The sequence below is a fragment of the Palaemon carinicauda genome, chromosome 1 (assembly GCF_036898095.1).
Source record: "Palaemon carinicauda isolate YSFRI2023 chromosome 1, ASM3689809v2, whole genome shotgun sequence".
Lineage (NCBI taxonomy): Eukaryota > Metazoa > Arthropoda > Malacostraca > Decapoda > Palaemonidae > Palaemon > Palaemon carinicauda.
Window position 1 is genome coordinate 284,003,976 of NC_090725.1, and position 17,046 is coordinate 284,021,021.

The following is a 17,046-nucleotide window of genomic DNA, read 5'->3' on the forward strand; positions in this document are numbered from 1 at the left end:
AGTTTGATAGTGTTGTTAGGTAACTGTATTAATCTCTCTCTCTCTCTCTCTCTCTCTCTCTCTCTCTCTCTCTCTCTCTCTCTCTCTCTCTCTCTCTCTCTCTCAGCTATAAATTGCAATCTAGGTTATATCCACAAAGAGAAAAAAATAAATGTTTATATATAATTTCTGATTGTCACGGAGCTTTCTTTGTTAAACTAAATGTATTAGTATTTTTCATTACTTTTCTTTTCAAATTATTAAGTTGTTAATTAATGCAGGCATTTAAAACATTCTAAATGCTTGTATGCAATAACAAATTTTATTTATTTTCTAAATCATGTCAAAGTGCTCTTGTATTTAAAAAAGTGACAAAATTGCCTTTGAAATAACAAAATATCGAAACTTATGGTTTTAAGCTTTGCATATTCTGTGTACAAAAGATTATATAACCAATTTGTGCTCTTGAATATAGCCTGTTTAGTTTATAGAAATTGTTGTCAGGAAGATTTTAAGTCAAGTTAATACTAAAAGGTATTATGTAACACAGTAATTAGATTAAAGTTCAAGGGAAGGATTGGTTTTCAATAATTATCTTATGAGAAGGAAACAAACAGAGAAGCAGTTTTAAATCAACATTCACGGATTTTCTCAACGTGGATGTTTTAAAAGTAGATTTTATGTAAGATTTCCAGATTATTCCAGACGAAAGAGTTAAGATAAATGTTTTGTAAAGAAAATGTTCCAGACATTGAGGGATCTAGTAATAGAGTAAATAATTAATCAATCGGGTCGTGATCACTTATATAGGACGTAGGAAGAATAAGTTTTACATAAAGGGAAGTTCAAAGAAAAAATATGGATTTCTTTAGCAATTTGGTGAGTGCTTGCGAGATCAACGTAACATTTTGGAGTATTTTAAAATGACTACATTTGGAGAGATTAGCGTAGCTTCTTGGACAAAATTTTCAATTGTAATAGATATGTAGATAGCATATTTTAAACTTATTGAAAAGTCTATTTTTACAGTAGGTAAAATCACTTTGAAAATTTGATAAAAATATATAGATACACATTTCAAATATTGGTAATTCTGAATTTCTTTCACCTATAGGAAGCAAAGCAAGTATCAAATGCTTAAAACCAGAAGCTCTTGATAATTAATAGAATACTTTGTTTTGTCACTGTTGTTATTCATTAATACTTAAAAGGTCTGTTTTGTATAGCAAATTGATATAGGAAACGAAACAGTGAAGAGATTTTCCTTTGGAAACCCTCTTGTGCATGCTTCTGACAGGTGCTGTAATGATAAAGGATGTATAAAAATCAAATGAGGTGCCATATACAGCATAAATGTCTATAGCACTATATCTCAAGATAATAAAAGGTAGATTTTTTATGCAAATAATAGGCGCTACTTAATAAGAAAAATTGGTATGGATGAAAATACTTGAAGATACAAGTTAAATTGTCCTGAATGATAATTATTGAAAAAAGGATATATTAATGCTAATGGTATAACTACATATGTTAAATTAGTAAAGATACATATATGGTTTAGCATTTGAATGTCAATGGTTAGTAATGTGGGCATTAGTGACTCCTCTTTCCTACCTTTATCCCTACATTAAGGGGTTGGTTTCCTGATGCGCCCTCTCCAGTGCCCTTTATCAAACTTCAGTTCTCAAAATCATCTTTCACATTATCTTGCCATCTAATACTCTGCCCACCTCTTGATCTTCCTCTAACAGGTTCGCCCCAAGCTCACTCATCACCCCATTCATCCTTCCTCAACACATTCCCACACGATCTTAGGTGTAAAGCTTTGCTCACTTCTATAATCTTTAATATACATGCCATTCTTATTATTTCATAATAGTCCAGACTTTCAAGCAGTGATATTCTCATAATCCACGTCAGTATTCTCACCTCTGTTCTCCCAAGCTTTGTTTCCTCTTTTCCTATTAGAGCAAACATTTCCAATTCACACATTAACACTGGTCTTATTACTGTGCTATAGATCTTGACTTTTAGCTTGTTTGGCATTTTCTTATTACATACTACTTTGCTGCCTCCCTTCGCTTCCCCCCAGGTTGCTTTTTCCTATTCTCAACTTCAGCCTCACATCCTCCATCCTGACTTATGTTAGATCCCAAGTATTTAGATTGTTCTATAACCGAGTCTCTACTTTTATGTATGTCTATCCTGGCCGTATCTAACTTACTGCTCACCATAAACTCATTCTTATCCACATTTACTCTCAAGCCACCCCTCTCCGAAGACTCTTGCCACTCGACAATCCCTCTCTGTGAGTCTTCCTCATTTTCAGCAGTAATCTCCAAAGCATCTGCATATAGCAACTCCCACAACTCTTCATTTCTGATCTCTTCACTTAACACATCTATGACCAGCACTAACTTCAAAGGTTTCTGTTTCCCCAACTTCTGTTATTTTTGTTATTGTTCTTTTGTTAATCATCATAATGATTCTAACCAACTTTTATGGGACTTTTCTCTTCCTCAGCCACCAAAAAACCATTTCTCTTGGGATTCCATCATAAGCCTTCTCAAGATCTACAAAAGCACAGAAGAAATTCTGGTTTCCTTCTAGCCTCTTTTCTTTTAAGTGACTTACATGAATATGGCATCTACAGTTCCTTTTCCCCCATGAATACATGTTGCTGTTTCTCAATCCTTACAATCTCTCATCTAGTACCCTCTCAAAAACTTTCAGGCCATGCTGTGTTAGGTTAATTCCCCTGTAGTTATCACATTACCTGTCATAGGCTTTTAGCTTGAATATAGATACCATTATGCTGTCTTCCTAGTCTTTAGGCATTATTTTCTCTCCCCTTATTGCTCCTAAGATATCCACCATCTATTCTTCCCCTGCTGTAGCTAGTATCTTGACCATTTCAATTTGAAACACCCCAAGTTTAAATTTTTATAGACATCCTTTTCTCCTTCCCTTGTTCCTAGCCTTTCATTCAATTGCCCTACCGGTTTTCCAATCGTCATACTTATTTTCCTTCTTGAATCGCATTGCTCTTTCCTGTACCATTCCTTTGCAACCTGTACATGCCTTACTTTCCAGTCCTTAAATGCCTTTGGTTTCCTTTTAATTGACACTTGCACTACTTTATCCACCACCACCTTTCCTCCTTTTGACACACCTATCTGCTGGTTCTTCCTACTAAGTCCTCTGTTTCTTCCCACTAATTCCTGTTGCTTCACACTAATTCCTCTGTTTCCCCTACACATTTTTTTTTTTCATATCCACACAGATATTTTCCACTCGTTACCTTGTACAATCTCTAAGTTCAACCTTTCCAGTGGTGTCTGTCACAATCCTCTTCAATTGCTCACACTTTTTAACCTTTCCAGTCGTATGTCTATCACAATCCTTTTAAATTGCTCATCCTTTTCAACCTTTCCAGTTGTATGCCTATCACAATCCTCCTAAAATTGCTCACCCTTTTTCAATCTTTCCAATGGTGTCTATCACAATCCTCTAAAAATTGCTCACCCTTTTCATCATTTCCAGTCATGCCTCTATCACAATTTTCTTAGATTGCTCACCCTTTTCCACCTTTCCAATCATGTCTCTATCATAGTCCTCCTAAATTGCACACAATTTTCAACCTTTTCACTCTTGACTATCACAATCCACTTAAATTTCTCATCCTTTTCAAGCTTCCCAGTCGTGTCTATCAAAATCCTCTTGGATTGCCCACCATTTTCAACCTTTCCAGTCGTGTGTCTTATCATAATTCTCTTAAATTGTTCACTGTTTTCAACCTTACCAGTCGTGTACCTATCACAGTCCTCTTAGATTACTCACCTTTTTCAATCTTCCAGTCGTGTGTCTATCACAATTCTCTTAAATTGTTCACTGTTTTCAACCTTACCAGTCGTGTACCTATCACAGTCCTCTTAGATTACTCACCTTTTTCAATCTCTCCAGTCGTGTCTCTATCACAATTCTCTTAAATTGTTCACTGTTTTCAACCTTACCAGTCGTGTACCTATCACAGTCCTCTTAGATTACTCACCCTTTTCAATCTCTCCAGTCGTGTCTCTATCACAATTTTCTTAAATTATTCAGTTTTCAACCTTACTAGTCGTGTACCTATCACAGTCCTCTTAGATTACTCACCTTTTTCAATCTCTCCAGTCGTGTCTATCACAATTCTTTTAAATTGTTCACTGTTTTCAACCTTACCAGTCGTGTACCTATCACAGTCCTCTTAGATTACTCACCTTTTTCAATCTCTCCAGTCGTGTCTCTATCACAATTCTCCTAAATTGTTCACTGTTTTCAACCTTACCAGTCGTGTACCTATCACAGTCCTCTTAGATTACTCACCTTTTTCAATCTTTCCAGTCGTGTGTCTATCACAATTCTCTTAAATTGTTCACTGTTTTCAACCTTACCAGTCGTGTACCTATCACAGTCCTCTTAGATTACTCACCTTTTTCAATCTCTCCAGTCGTGTCTCTATCACAATTCTCTTAAATTGTTCACTGTTTTCAACCTTACCAGTCGTGTACCTATCACAGTCCTCTTAGATTACTCACCTTTTTCAATCTCTCCAGTCGTGTGTCTATCACAATTTTCTTAAATTATTCAGTTTTCAACCTTACTAGTCATGTACCTATCACAGTCCTCTTAGATTACTCACCTTTTTCAATCTCTCCAGTCGTGTCTATCACAATTCTTTTAAATTGCTCACTGTTTTCAAACTTAACAGTCGTGTACCTATCACAGTCCTCTTAGATTACTCACCTTTTTCAATCTCTCCAGTCGTGTCTCTATCACAATTCTCCTATATTGTTCACTGTTTTCAACCTTACCAGTCGTGTACCTATCACAGTCCTCTTAGATTACTCACCTTTTTCAATCTTTCCAGTCGTGTCTCTATCACAATTCTCTTAAATTGTTCACTGTTTTCAACCTTACCAGTCGTGTACCTATCACAGTCCTCTTAGATTACTCACCTTTTTCAATCTCTCCAGTCGTGTCTCTATCACAATTCTCTTAAATTGTTCACTGTTTTCAACCTTACCAGTCGTGTACCTATCACAGTCCTCTTAGATTACTCACCTTTTTCAATCTCTCCAGTCGTGTCTCTATCACAATTCTCCTAAATTGTTCACTGTTTTCAACCTTACCAGTCGTGTACCTATCACAGTCCTCTTAGATTACTCACCTTTTTCAATCTTTCCAGTCGTGTGTCTATCACAATTCACTTAAATTGTTCACTGTTTTCAACCTTACCAGTAGTGTACCTATCACAGTCCTCTTAGATTACTCACCTTTTTCAATCTCTCCAGTCGTGTCTCTATCACAATTCTCTTAAATTGTTCACTGTTTTCAACCTTACCAGTCGTGTACCTATCACAGTCCTCTTAGATTACTCACCTTTTTCAATCTCTCCAGTCGTGTCTCTATCACAATTCTCTTAAATTATTCAGTTTTCAACCTTACCAGTCGTGTACCTATCACAGTCCTCTTAGATTACTCGCCTTTTTCAATCTCTCTAGTCGTGTCTATCACAATTCTTTTAAATTATTCACTGTTTTCAACCTTACCAGTCGTGTATCTATCACAGTCCTCTTAGATTACTCACCTTTTTCAATCTTTCCAGTCGTGTCTCTATCACAGTTCTCTTAAATTGTTCACTGTTTTCAACTTTACCAGTCGTGTACCTATCACAGTCCTCTTAGATTACTCACTTTTTTCAATATTTCCAGTCGTGTGTCTATCACAATTCACTTAAATTGTTCACTGTTTTCAACCTTACCAGTCGTGTACCTATCACAGTCCTCTTAGATTAATCACCTTTTTCAATCTTTCTAGTCGTGTGTCTATCACAATTCTCTTAAATTGTTCACTGTTTTCAACCTTACCAGTCGTGTACCTATCACAGTCCTCTTAGATTACTCACCTTTTTCAATCTCTCCAGTCGTGTCTCTATCACAATTCTCTCAAATTATTTAGTTTTAAACCTTACCAGTCGTTTACCTATCACAGTCCTCTTAGATTACTCATCTTTTTCAATCTCTCCAGTCGTGTCTATCACAATTCTTTTTAATTGTTCACTGTTTTCAACCTTACCAGTCGTGTACCTATCACAGTCCTCTTAGATTACTCACTTTTTTCAATCTCTCCAGTCGTGTGTCTATCACAATTCTCTTAAATTATTCAGTTTTCAACCTTACCAGTGGTGTACCTATCACAGTCCTCTTAGATTACTCACCTTTTTCAATCTTTCCAGTCGTGTCTTATCACAATTCACTTAAATTGTTCACTGTTTTCAACCTTACCAGTCGTGTACCTATCACAGTCCTCTTAGATTACTCACCTTTTTCAATCTTTCCAGTCGTGTGTCTATCACAATTCACTTAAATTGTTCACTGTTTTCAACCTTACCAGTCGTGTACCTATCACAGTCCTCTTAGATTACTCACCTTTTTCAATCTTTCCAGTCGTGTCTTATCACAATTCACTTGATTTGTTCACTGTTTTCAACCTTACCAGTCGTGTACCTATCACAGTCCTCTTAGATTACTCACCTTTTTCAATCTTTCCAGTCGTGTCTCTATCACAATTCACTTAAATTGTTCACTGTTTTCAACCTTACCAGTCGTGTACCTATCACAGTCCTCTTAGATTACTCACCTTTTTCAATCTCTCCAGTCGTGTCTCTATCACAGTTCTCTTAAATTGTTCACTGTTTTCAACCTTACCAGTCGTGTACCTATCACAGTCCTCTTAGATTACTCACCTTTTTCAATCTTTTCAGTCGTGTGTCTATCACAATTCACTTAAATTGTTCACTGTTTTGAACCTTACCAGTCGTGTACCTATCACAGTCCTCTTAGATTACTAACCTTTTTCAATCTTTCCAGTCGTGTCTCTATCACAATTCTCTTAAATTGTTCACTGTTTTCAACCTTACCAGTCGTGTACCTATCACAGTCCTCTTAGATTACTCACCTTTTTCAATCTCTCCAGTCGTGTCTCTATCACAATTCTCTTAAATTATTCAGTTTTCAACCTTACCAGTCGTGTACCTATCACAGTCCTTTTAGATTACTCAACTTTTTCAATGTTTCCAGTCGTGTCTATCACAATTCTTTTAAATTGTTCACTGTCTTCAACCTTACCAGTCGTGTACCTATCACAGTCCTCTTAGATTACTCACCCTTTTCAATCTCTCCAGTCGTGTGTCTATCACAATTCTCTTAAATTGTTCAGTTTTCAACCTTACCAGTCGTGTACCTATCACAGTCCTCTTATATTACTCACCTTTTTCAATCTTTCCAGTCGTGTCTCTATCACAATTCACTTAAATTGTTCACTGTTTTCAACCTTACCAGTCGTGTACCTATCACAGTCCCCTTAGATTACTCACCTTTTTCAATCTTTCCAGTCATGTCTCTATTACAATTCTCTTAAATTGTTCACTGTTTTCAACCTTACCAGTCGTGTACCTATCACAGTCCTCTTAGATTACTTACCTTTTTCAATCTCTCCAGTCGTGTGTCTATCACAATTCTCTTAAATTGTTCAGTTTTTAACCTTACCAGTCGTGTACCTATCACAGTCCTCTTAGATTACTCACCTTTTTCAATCTTTCCAGTCGTGTCTTATCACAATTCACTTAAATTGTTCACTGTTTTCAACCTTACCAGTCGTGTACCTATCACAGTCCTCTTATATTACTCACCTTTTTCAATCTTTCCAGTCGTGTGTCTATCACAATTCACTTAAATTGTTCACTGTTTTCAACCTTACCAGTCGTGTACCTATCACAGTCCTCTTAGATTACTCACCTTTTTCAATCTTTCCAGTCGTGTCTCTATCACAATTCACTTAAGTTGTTCACTGTTTTCAACCTTACCAGTCGTGTACCTATCACAGTCCTCTTAGATTACTCACCTTTTTCAATCTTTCCAGTCGTGTCTCTATCACAATTCACTTAAATTGTTCACTGTTTTCAACCTTACCAGTCGTGCACCTATCACAGTCCTCTTAGATTACTCACCTTTTTCAATCTTTCCAGTCGTGTCTTTATCACAATTCTCTTAAATTGTTCACTGTTTTCAACCTTACCAGTCGTGTACCTATCACAGTCCTCTTAGGTTACTCACCTTTTTCAATCTCTCCAGTCGTGTGGCTATCACAATTCTCTTAAATTATTCAGTTTTCAACCTTACCAGTCGTGTACCTATCACAGTCCTCTTAGATTACTCACCTTTTTCAATCTTTCCAGTCGTGTGTCTATCACAATTCTCTTAAATTGTTCACTGTTTTCAACCTTAAGAGTCATGTACCTATCACAGTCCTCTTAGATTACTCACCTTTTTCAATCTCCCCAGTCGTGTCTCTATCACAATTCTCTTAAATTATTCAGTTTTAAACCTTACCAGTCGTGTACCTATCACAGTCCTCTTAGATTACTCATCTTTTTCAATCTCTCCAGTCGTGTCTATCACAATTCTTTTAAATTGTTCTCTGTTTTCAACCTTACCAGTCGTGTACCTATCACAGTCCTCTTAGATTACTCACCTTTTTCAATCTTTTCAGTCGTGTGTCTATCACAGTTCTCTTAAATTGTTCACTGTTTTCAACCTTACCAGTCGTGTACCTATCACAGTCCTCTTAGATTACTCACCTTTTTCAATCTTTTCAGTCGTGTGTCTATCACAATTCACTTAAATTGTTCACTGTTTTCAACCTTACCAGTCGTGTACCTATCACAGTCCTCTTAGATTACTAACCTTTTTCAATCTTTCCAGTCGTGTCTCTATCACAATTCTCTTAAATTGTTCACTGTTTTCAACCTTACCAGTCGTGTACCTATCACAGTCCTCTTAGATTACTCACCTTTTTCAATCTCTCCAGTCGTGTCTCTATCACAATTCTCATAAATTATTCAGTTTTGAACCTTACCAGTCGTGTACCTATCACAGTCCTTTTAGATTACTCAACTTTTTCAATGTTTCCAGTCGTGTCTATCACAATTCTTTTAAATTGTTCACTGTTTTCAACCTTACCAGTCGTGTACCTATCACAGTCCTCTTAGATTACTCACCCTTTTCAATCTCTCCAGTCGTGTGTCTATCACAATTCTCTTAAATTGTTCAGTTTTCAACCTTACCAGTCGTGTACCTATCACAGTCCTCTTAGATTACTCACCTTTTTCAATCTTTCCAGTCGTGTCTCTATCACAATTCACATAAATTGTTCACTGTTTTCAACCTTACCAGTCGTGTACCTATCACAGTCCCCTTAGATTACTCACCTTTTTCAATCTTTCCAGTCATGTCTCTATCACAATTCTCTTAAATTATTCAGTTTTAAACCTTACCAGTCGTGTACCTATCACAGTCCTCTTAGATTACTCATCTTTTTCAATCTTTCCAGTCATGTCTCTATTACAATTCTCTTAAATTGTTCACTGTTTTCAACCTTACCAGTCGTGTACCTATCACAGTCCTCTTAGATTACTTACCTTTTTCAATCTCTCCAGTCGTGTGTCTATCACAATTCTCTTAAATTGTTCAGTTTTCAACCTTACCAGTCGTGTACCTATCACAGTCCTCTTAGATTACTCACCTTTTTCAATCTTTCCAGTCGTGTCTTATCACAATTCACTTAAATTGTTCACTGTTTTCAACCTTACCAGTCGTGTACCTATCACAGTCCTCTTAGATTACTCACCATTTTCAATCTTTCCAGTCGTGTCTCTATCACAATTCACTTAAATTGTTCACTGTTTTTAACCTTACCAGTCGTGTACCTATCACAGTCCTCTTAGATTACTCACCTTTTTCAATCTTTCCAGTCGTGTCTCTATCACAATTCACTTAAGTTGTTCACTGTTTTCAACCTTACCAGTCGTGTACCTATCACAGTCCTCTTAGATTACTCACCTTTTTCAATCTTTCCAGTCGTGTCTCTATCACAATTCACTTAAATTGTTCACTGTTTTCAACCTTACCAGTCGTGCACCTATCACAGTCCTCTTAGATTACTCACCTTTTTCAATCTTTCCAGTCGTGTGTCTATCACAATTCTCTTAAATTGTTCACTGTTTTCAACCTTACCAGTCGTGTACCTATCACAGTCCTCTTAGGTTACTCACCTTTTTCAATCTCTCCAGTCGTGTGGCTATCACAATTCTCTTAAATTATTAAGTTTTCAACCTTACCAGTCGTGTACCTATCACAGTCCTCTTAGATTACTCACCTTTTTCAATCTTTCCAGTCGTGTGTCTATCACAATTCTCTTAAATTGTTCACTGTTTTCAACCTTAAGAGTCATGTACCTATCACAGTCCTCTTAGATTACTCACCTTTTTCAATCTCCCCAGTCGTGTGTCTATCACAATTCTCTTAAATTATTCAGTTTTAAACCTTACCAGTCGTGTACCTATCACAGTCCTCTTAGATTACTCACCTTTTTCAATCTCTCCAGTCGTGTCTATCACAATTCTTTTAAATTGTTCTCTGTTTTCAACCTTACCAGTCGTGTACCTATCACAGTCCTCTTAGATTACTCACCTTTTTCAATCTCTCCAGTCGTGTCTCTATCACAATTCTCTGAAATTGTTCAGTTTTCAACCTTACCAGTCGTGTACTTATCACAGTCCTCTTAGATTACTCATCTTTTTCAATCTCTCCAGTCGTGTCTATCACAATTCTTTTAAATTGTTCTGTTTTCAACCTTACCAGTCGTGTACCTATCACAGTCCTCTTAGATTACTCACCTTTTTCAATCTCTCCAGTCGTGTGTCTATCACAATTCTCTTAAATTGTTCAGTTTTCAACCTTACCAGTCGTGTACCTATCACAGTCCTCTTAGATTACTCATCATTTTCAATCTCTCCAGTCGTGTCTATCACAATTCTTTTAAATTGTTCACAGTTTTCAACCTTATCAGTCGTGTACCTATCACAGTCCTCTTAGATTACTCACCTTTTTCAATCTCTCCAGTCGTGTGTCTATCACAATTCTCTTAAATTGTTCACTGTTTTCAACCTTACCAGTCGTGTACCTATCACAGTCCTATTAGATTACTCACCTTTTTCAATCTCTCCAGTAGTGTCTCTATCACAATTCTTTTAAATTGTTCACTGTTTTCAACCTTACCAGTCGTGTACCTATCACAGTCCTCTTAGATTACTCATCTTTTTCAATATCTCCAGTCGTGTCTATCACAATTCTTTTAAATTGTTCTCTGTTTTCAACCTTACCAGTCGTGTACCTATCACAGTCCTCTTAGATTACTCACCTTTTTCAATCTCTCCAGTCGTGTCTCTATCACAATTCTTTTAAATTGTTCACTGTTTTCAACCTTACCAGTCGTGTACCTATCACAGTCCTCTTAGATTACTCATTTTTTTCAATCTCACCAGTCGTGTCTATCACAATTCTTTTAAATTGTTCTCTGTTTTCAACCTTACCAGTCGTGTACCTATCACAGTCCTCTTAGATTACTCACCTTTTTCAATCTCTCCAGTCGTGTCTCTATCAGAATTCTCTTAAATTGTTCACTGTTTTCAACCTTACCAGTCGTGTACCTATCACAGTCTTCTTAGATTACTCACCTTTTTCAATCTCTCCAGTCGTGTGTCTATCACAATTCTCTTAAATTGTTCACTGTTTTCAACCTTACCAGTCGTGTACCTATCACAGTCTTCTTAGATTACTCACCTTTTTCAATCTTTCCAGTCGCGTGTCTATCACAATTCTCTTAAATTGTTCACTGTTTTCAACCTTACCAGTCGTGTACCTATCACAGTCTTCTTAGATTACTCACCTTTTTCAATCTTTCCAGTCGTGTCTCTATCACAATTCTCTTAAATTGTTCACTGTTTTCAACCTTACCAGTCGTGTACCTATCACAGTCCTCTTAGATTACTCACCTTTTTCAATCTCTCCAGTCGTGTCTCTATCAGAATTCTCTTAAATTGTTCACTGTTTTCAACCTTACCAGTCGTGTACCTATCACAGTCTTCTTAGATTACTCACCTTTTTCAATCTCTCCAGTCGTGTGTCTATCACAATTCTCTTAAATTGTTCACTGTTTTCAACCTTACCAGTCGTGTACCTATCACAGTCTTCTTAGATTACTCACCTTTTTCAATCTTTCCAGTCGCGTGTCTATCACAATTCTCTTAAATTGTTCACTGTTTTCAACCTTACCAGTCATGTACCTATCACAGTCCTCTTAGATTACTCACCTTTTTCAATCTTTCCAGTGGTGTCTTATCACAATCCTCTTAGATTGCTCACCCATTTCAACCTTTCTAATCATGTGTCAATCACCATTTTTTTTTGTGTCACTCACCCTTTTCAACCTCTCCATTTATGTCTCTTGCAATCCTCCTAAATTGCTCACCCTTTTCAATCTTTCCAGCTGTTTTTGAATCTCTACCCTTTTAAATTGCTCACCCTTTTCAATCTTTCCAGTCGTGTCTCTCTCAATCTTCTTAAATTGCTCAACTTTTTTAACCTTTCAAGTAGTGTGTGTATCGCAATCTTTTGAGATTGCTCACCCTTTTCAAGCATTCCAGTCATGTGTCTATAATCATCATAGATTACTCACCCTTTTCAACCTTTCTAGTAGTGTGTCTGTCACAATTCTCTTAAATTACTCCCCATTTCAACCTTTCCAGTCATGTGTCTATCACAATCTTCTTAAGTTATTAATCCTTTTCAACCCTTCCAGTCGCTTGTGTCTTACAATCATCTTAAATTGCTTTCTCTTCTATCACATTCCTCTTGAATTGCTCACCATTTTTAAGCTTTCTAGTCGTGTGTCTCTCACAATCTTCTTGAATTGTCTATCCTATTCAATCTTTCCAGTCGTGTATATCACAATCCTTTTAAATTGCTCACCGTTTTCGAACTTTCCAATCGTGTCTATTACAATCCTCTTAGAGTACTCATCCTTTTCAACCTTTCCAGTCGTTTTTTTATCGTAATCCTCTTAAATTTTTACCTTTTTTCAACCTTTCCAATCATATGTATCACAATCCTCTAAAATTGATCACCCTTTTCAACCTTTCCAGTCGGGTGTCTTATCACAATCCTCTTACATTGTTTACCCTTTTCAACCTATCCAGTCACGTGTATCACAATCCTCTTAAATTATTAACCCCTTTTCAACCTTTCCAGCCGTGTGTGTATCACAATCCTCATAAATTGTTCACCCTTTTCCACCTTTCCTGTCGTGCCTGTCACAATCCTCTTAAATTGCTCACCCTTTTCAACCTTTCCAGTCGTGTGGGTATCACGATCTTCTTAAATTACTCGCCCTTTTCCACCATTTCAGTCATGTCTCTTATCACAATCCTCTTGAATTGCTCATCCTTTTCAATCTTTCCAGTCGTGTGTCTATAACAATCAACTTAATTTTTTTACCCTTTTCAACCTTTCCTGCCGTGTCTGTCACAATCCTCCTTAATTGCTCACCCTTTTCTACCTTTCCAGTCATGTCTGTCATAATCCTCTTAAATTACTCACCCTTTTCAACTTTTCCAGTCGTGTGGGTATCGCTATCCTCTTGAATTACTAACCTTTTTCAGCCTTTCCAGTTGTGTGTCTATCACAATCCTCTCAACTTTCCCACCCTTTCTCCTGTAAGGTCCTGAACCTTGATTCTAGATCTTTTCTTATTCTTGTTGGTTTTCTATCACTCATTTTAAAATTCCTCACTACTAGTCAATGTTGTTTTAACATTTTCCCCCAAAAGTCACATTGCAGTTCATCAGATCGTTTTTATCAACTTCTCGAACCAGGATGTAATCTATTGAGCTTTCCAGCCTAGTCATGTCCTAGGTTCATTATAGAGAGCTGGAAAGGATTTATTCATGATATTGAGTATAAGATACTTGAATAGCTCATCAGAATCAACCTCATCCATAATGGAAATGAGATATCTCAAGTTGCGAAATCCAGGAGTTCAGCAAGGGCTGGTTATTTTTTTAATATTCTCTATAATAAATGTTTAAGCCTAAGATTTTGTTAAGTTCAAAATGGAAATGGATAGGTGTGACAAAGGTTGTTGAGAGAGTTAAACTCTCCCATATAATGCCAGTCTTACTTTTCTATCTCAATCTTGAATTAAAAAATTAAACTATTAGGCTGTTAACATCTTTTATGGGGGTTTATTAAACAATCTTCCATTGCTATATTCCAGGATTGCAGACCTTAAGAAATTCCACTTCCATTATAGATGAAAATTATTCTAATGAGCTATTCAGATAGCTTGTACTCAATATTATGAATTAACCTTTCCAGCTCTATAATGAACCTAGGATTAAGTAAAGTTGGCAGTAATGTCCATACTAGTAATCAGTGACGTTTAAATGCTTGGCCAGCTACCTTTACTTATTTAATAAATGTACTCGTATCATTAGCACTGGTAAGAATTTTTGTCATAAATTATCTTTCAGGACCTTTGCTCTTGTTTATTCAAATACAGTATTTTCGTCCATATTAATTTTGCTTAGGCAATAGTCGTTATGTAGCGCCTGTTATTTACAAGATATTTGATATCATCATTCTATCTCAATGATATTGGAAAAACTGTTTTGTAGGCATTTAAGCTGTTCAATATGGCATCTGTCTTGATTGTTATAAATCCTTTATTGTTCCAGAACCTGTTAGCAGCGTGTCCACGATGCTTTCCAAACGGAAATATCTTCACTGCTTCGTTTTCTATATAATAAATTTGTTATATAAAACAAATCTTATAAGTAATATTTTTTTAGTATACCATGAAAAAAAATATTTAACTTCGTAAAAATGTAAAGATTTGTAACTTATTCAAACATTGTAACGTTCTACGAATTCAGAAATAAAATGCTTATGAAAGGTATTACAAATTTTATTTAGTCCACCCGGCATAGGAAAAGAAAACCTGAAATAAAATAAAAAGAAAATGGGACTCCCTGGAGTATTCTCCTTACTTAAACCTCATATGACAGTGTTCTCCCTAAACGTCCCCCTGCCTCTTCAAGCACCTGCAAATGCCTTATTCCCCACGAAAAAGTGGGTCAAAAGTCTCATGACAGTCCTTTCTCCTAACTAGCCACTTGTTCATTTAGACTTTCATAGAAGCCCAAGTACAGAGTTTGTTCACCTCTCACTGGTGGATGAGAGAGCAGTACCAGTGTTTTATGAATAAGTATCAAGTCAAGATGGCCTTACTGTATCTTGGTAATACATTTTGGACCAAAGTCCACTTCTTAATCCAGCTGTCTGTCAAGTAGGATTTTTCCTTACTAAAGTCATGATAATAATGGCCTTGTTATTTCCACTAGTTAATATTTCTCAAAAGCCTCTTAATCAAACAAAATTATAGAAAATTCCAGGTACAAATGTATGCCTAATTTTTTACTGAATTTTATAATTAACACAGGGCAAAATAAACTTAGAAATTCGTTTAAGTCTTTTATTGTAGAAGGAATGCCAAACATGACAGGTTTCAGTGTAATTGATTTTGATTTAAAATTGACACACAAACCCTATGAAGTCAATGACATATCAAATTCATAAAATCCCATTTTCTGAAAGCTTTGAACGCCTTAGATTAAAAGAAAACTTAACTTTTGTCATTCATTAACCTCACGATTTGACAAAGGAAGGCTCTTAGGGGAGTCACCCTTTATCGATGTAGTTAACTGAATAACAAAATGTTCCGTTTTCTTTGTTTCTCCAAATAGTGTCCGTTTTCTCTTTAGGGGCTTTGGAAGCTCAGCCTTTCAGGTATGATTGTGTAAGTAGTGATTTCTCTATTAGATATAAAATTATTAATAAAAAAAAGTAGGAAAAGGAAAGCCCACCAAGGCCATCCCCTGTCCCACCTAGTAACCAGACACTTAATGCAAAGTTTTCTTTGAAGAAACAATGTTACTAGGCCCTTGAATGCTTTCCTTTTCCTTTTTTTTTCTTTTTTTCTTTTTATTGATAATTTTACAAACATTGATATCAGGATTGTGATTTACAGACTTCAAGAATAGTTTAGAGCTCTGCAGAAGTTAAAGGGTAAAACATTTATATCAATTTAGGTTATTGTAAAGCAGATTTCAGTGATTATGACGTTACATTAATTAATTGACGATGAAAAAATAAAATTATAAGGTAAGAAAAATAAAGAAAAATAATATTTATGCAATGAAAACAAGCAAAAACTATAAAAGCAGTAAGAGTGTCATTTTGAAGCCTTTTGTGCAATTTCAGACCGATCCATTACTACAGACTCCTGAAGCTTTCTCAAAAGCAGACAAGATTCACAAATGCCATGTTGCCTCCCTGTCTCGTCCCATTTAATGTACATGATTGAGTCGGGTAAAAGAGAAGAGCCGTGCAAGACTACTGCCCTGACCATCCTTGCTACTTCTCCCAGCAGACAGTCAGATCGGACCGAAGTACGCATTCATCATACACGTGGACACCTAAATCACTAACTGTGTAATAATGTTCTCAAGTGCAAACCCTAGGTAAAGCAACGTTGGAAAGCAAGTTAACCTGAATCACTTTATGAAGCTATCAACACCTATTAAAACAATAGCCTATAGACTTTATATAACCAAGACTGAAAAAGATTAACCATATCAAAAGGGCGTTCAAGTTGAAAAATATGGATTTAATTGTATGTTTACCTAGAGTTTAAGATATAAGTTCTAATTTCGAAGTTAGCCGTACATAATTTCTAATAACAAACATGCCTGCAACCGATACCCAAAATATAAAATATTCCTATATATATGATTATGTCTTATAGGCCTACAAATGAGAAAGAAATAGTCAACCCTACTTGATTCTATCCACAGCTTATAATCCCCAATATACCATTATTAGCTTATACCTATTTATGATACAATCCTTAGCTTATACTCCCTTACTACGGTATACTATCTTCAGGACTATATCCTTAATATACTATCACTAGTTTATAACGATCTATAATACTATTTGCATCTTATAATCTGTTATACTATCCCTTAATCACTATCTTTAACTATAATATCCTAAGTCTACATTCTCA

At 36.0% G+C, this 17,046-nt stretch overlaps 1 protein-coding gene across 1 annotated transcript; it reads right to left on the reverse strand.

Annotated features, from left to right (window-relative positions):
• Positions 1-2,039: 2,039 nt before the first annotated feature.
• On the reverse strand, positions 2,040-10,311 carry LOC137639371 (uncharacterized). Its single transcript, XM_068371649.1, has 2 exons — positions 10,237-10,311; positions 2,040-2,423 (listed from the first exon to the last, which is right to left on the reverse strand). Exons 1-2 carry the CDS (start codon positions 10,309-10,311, stop codon positions 2,040-2,042), a joined length of 459 nt encoding a protein of 152 aa, XP_068227750.1.
• Between the last annotated feature and the right edge of the window lie 6,735 nt (positions 10,312-17,046).

Coding starts and splice junctions, on each gene's coding strand:
- LOC137639371 (XM_068371649.1), bottom strand. CDS start 10,311: ATGACTCTTAAGGTTGAAAACAGTGAACAATTTAAGAGAATTGTGATA. Junction 2,424..10,236: donor GACTGGAAAGATTGAAAAAG/GTGAGTAATCTA, acceptor CAAAAATAACAG/AAGTTGGGGAAACAGAAACC.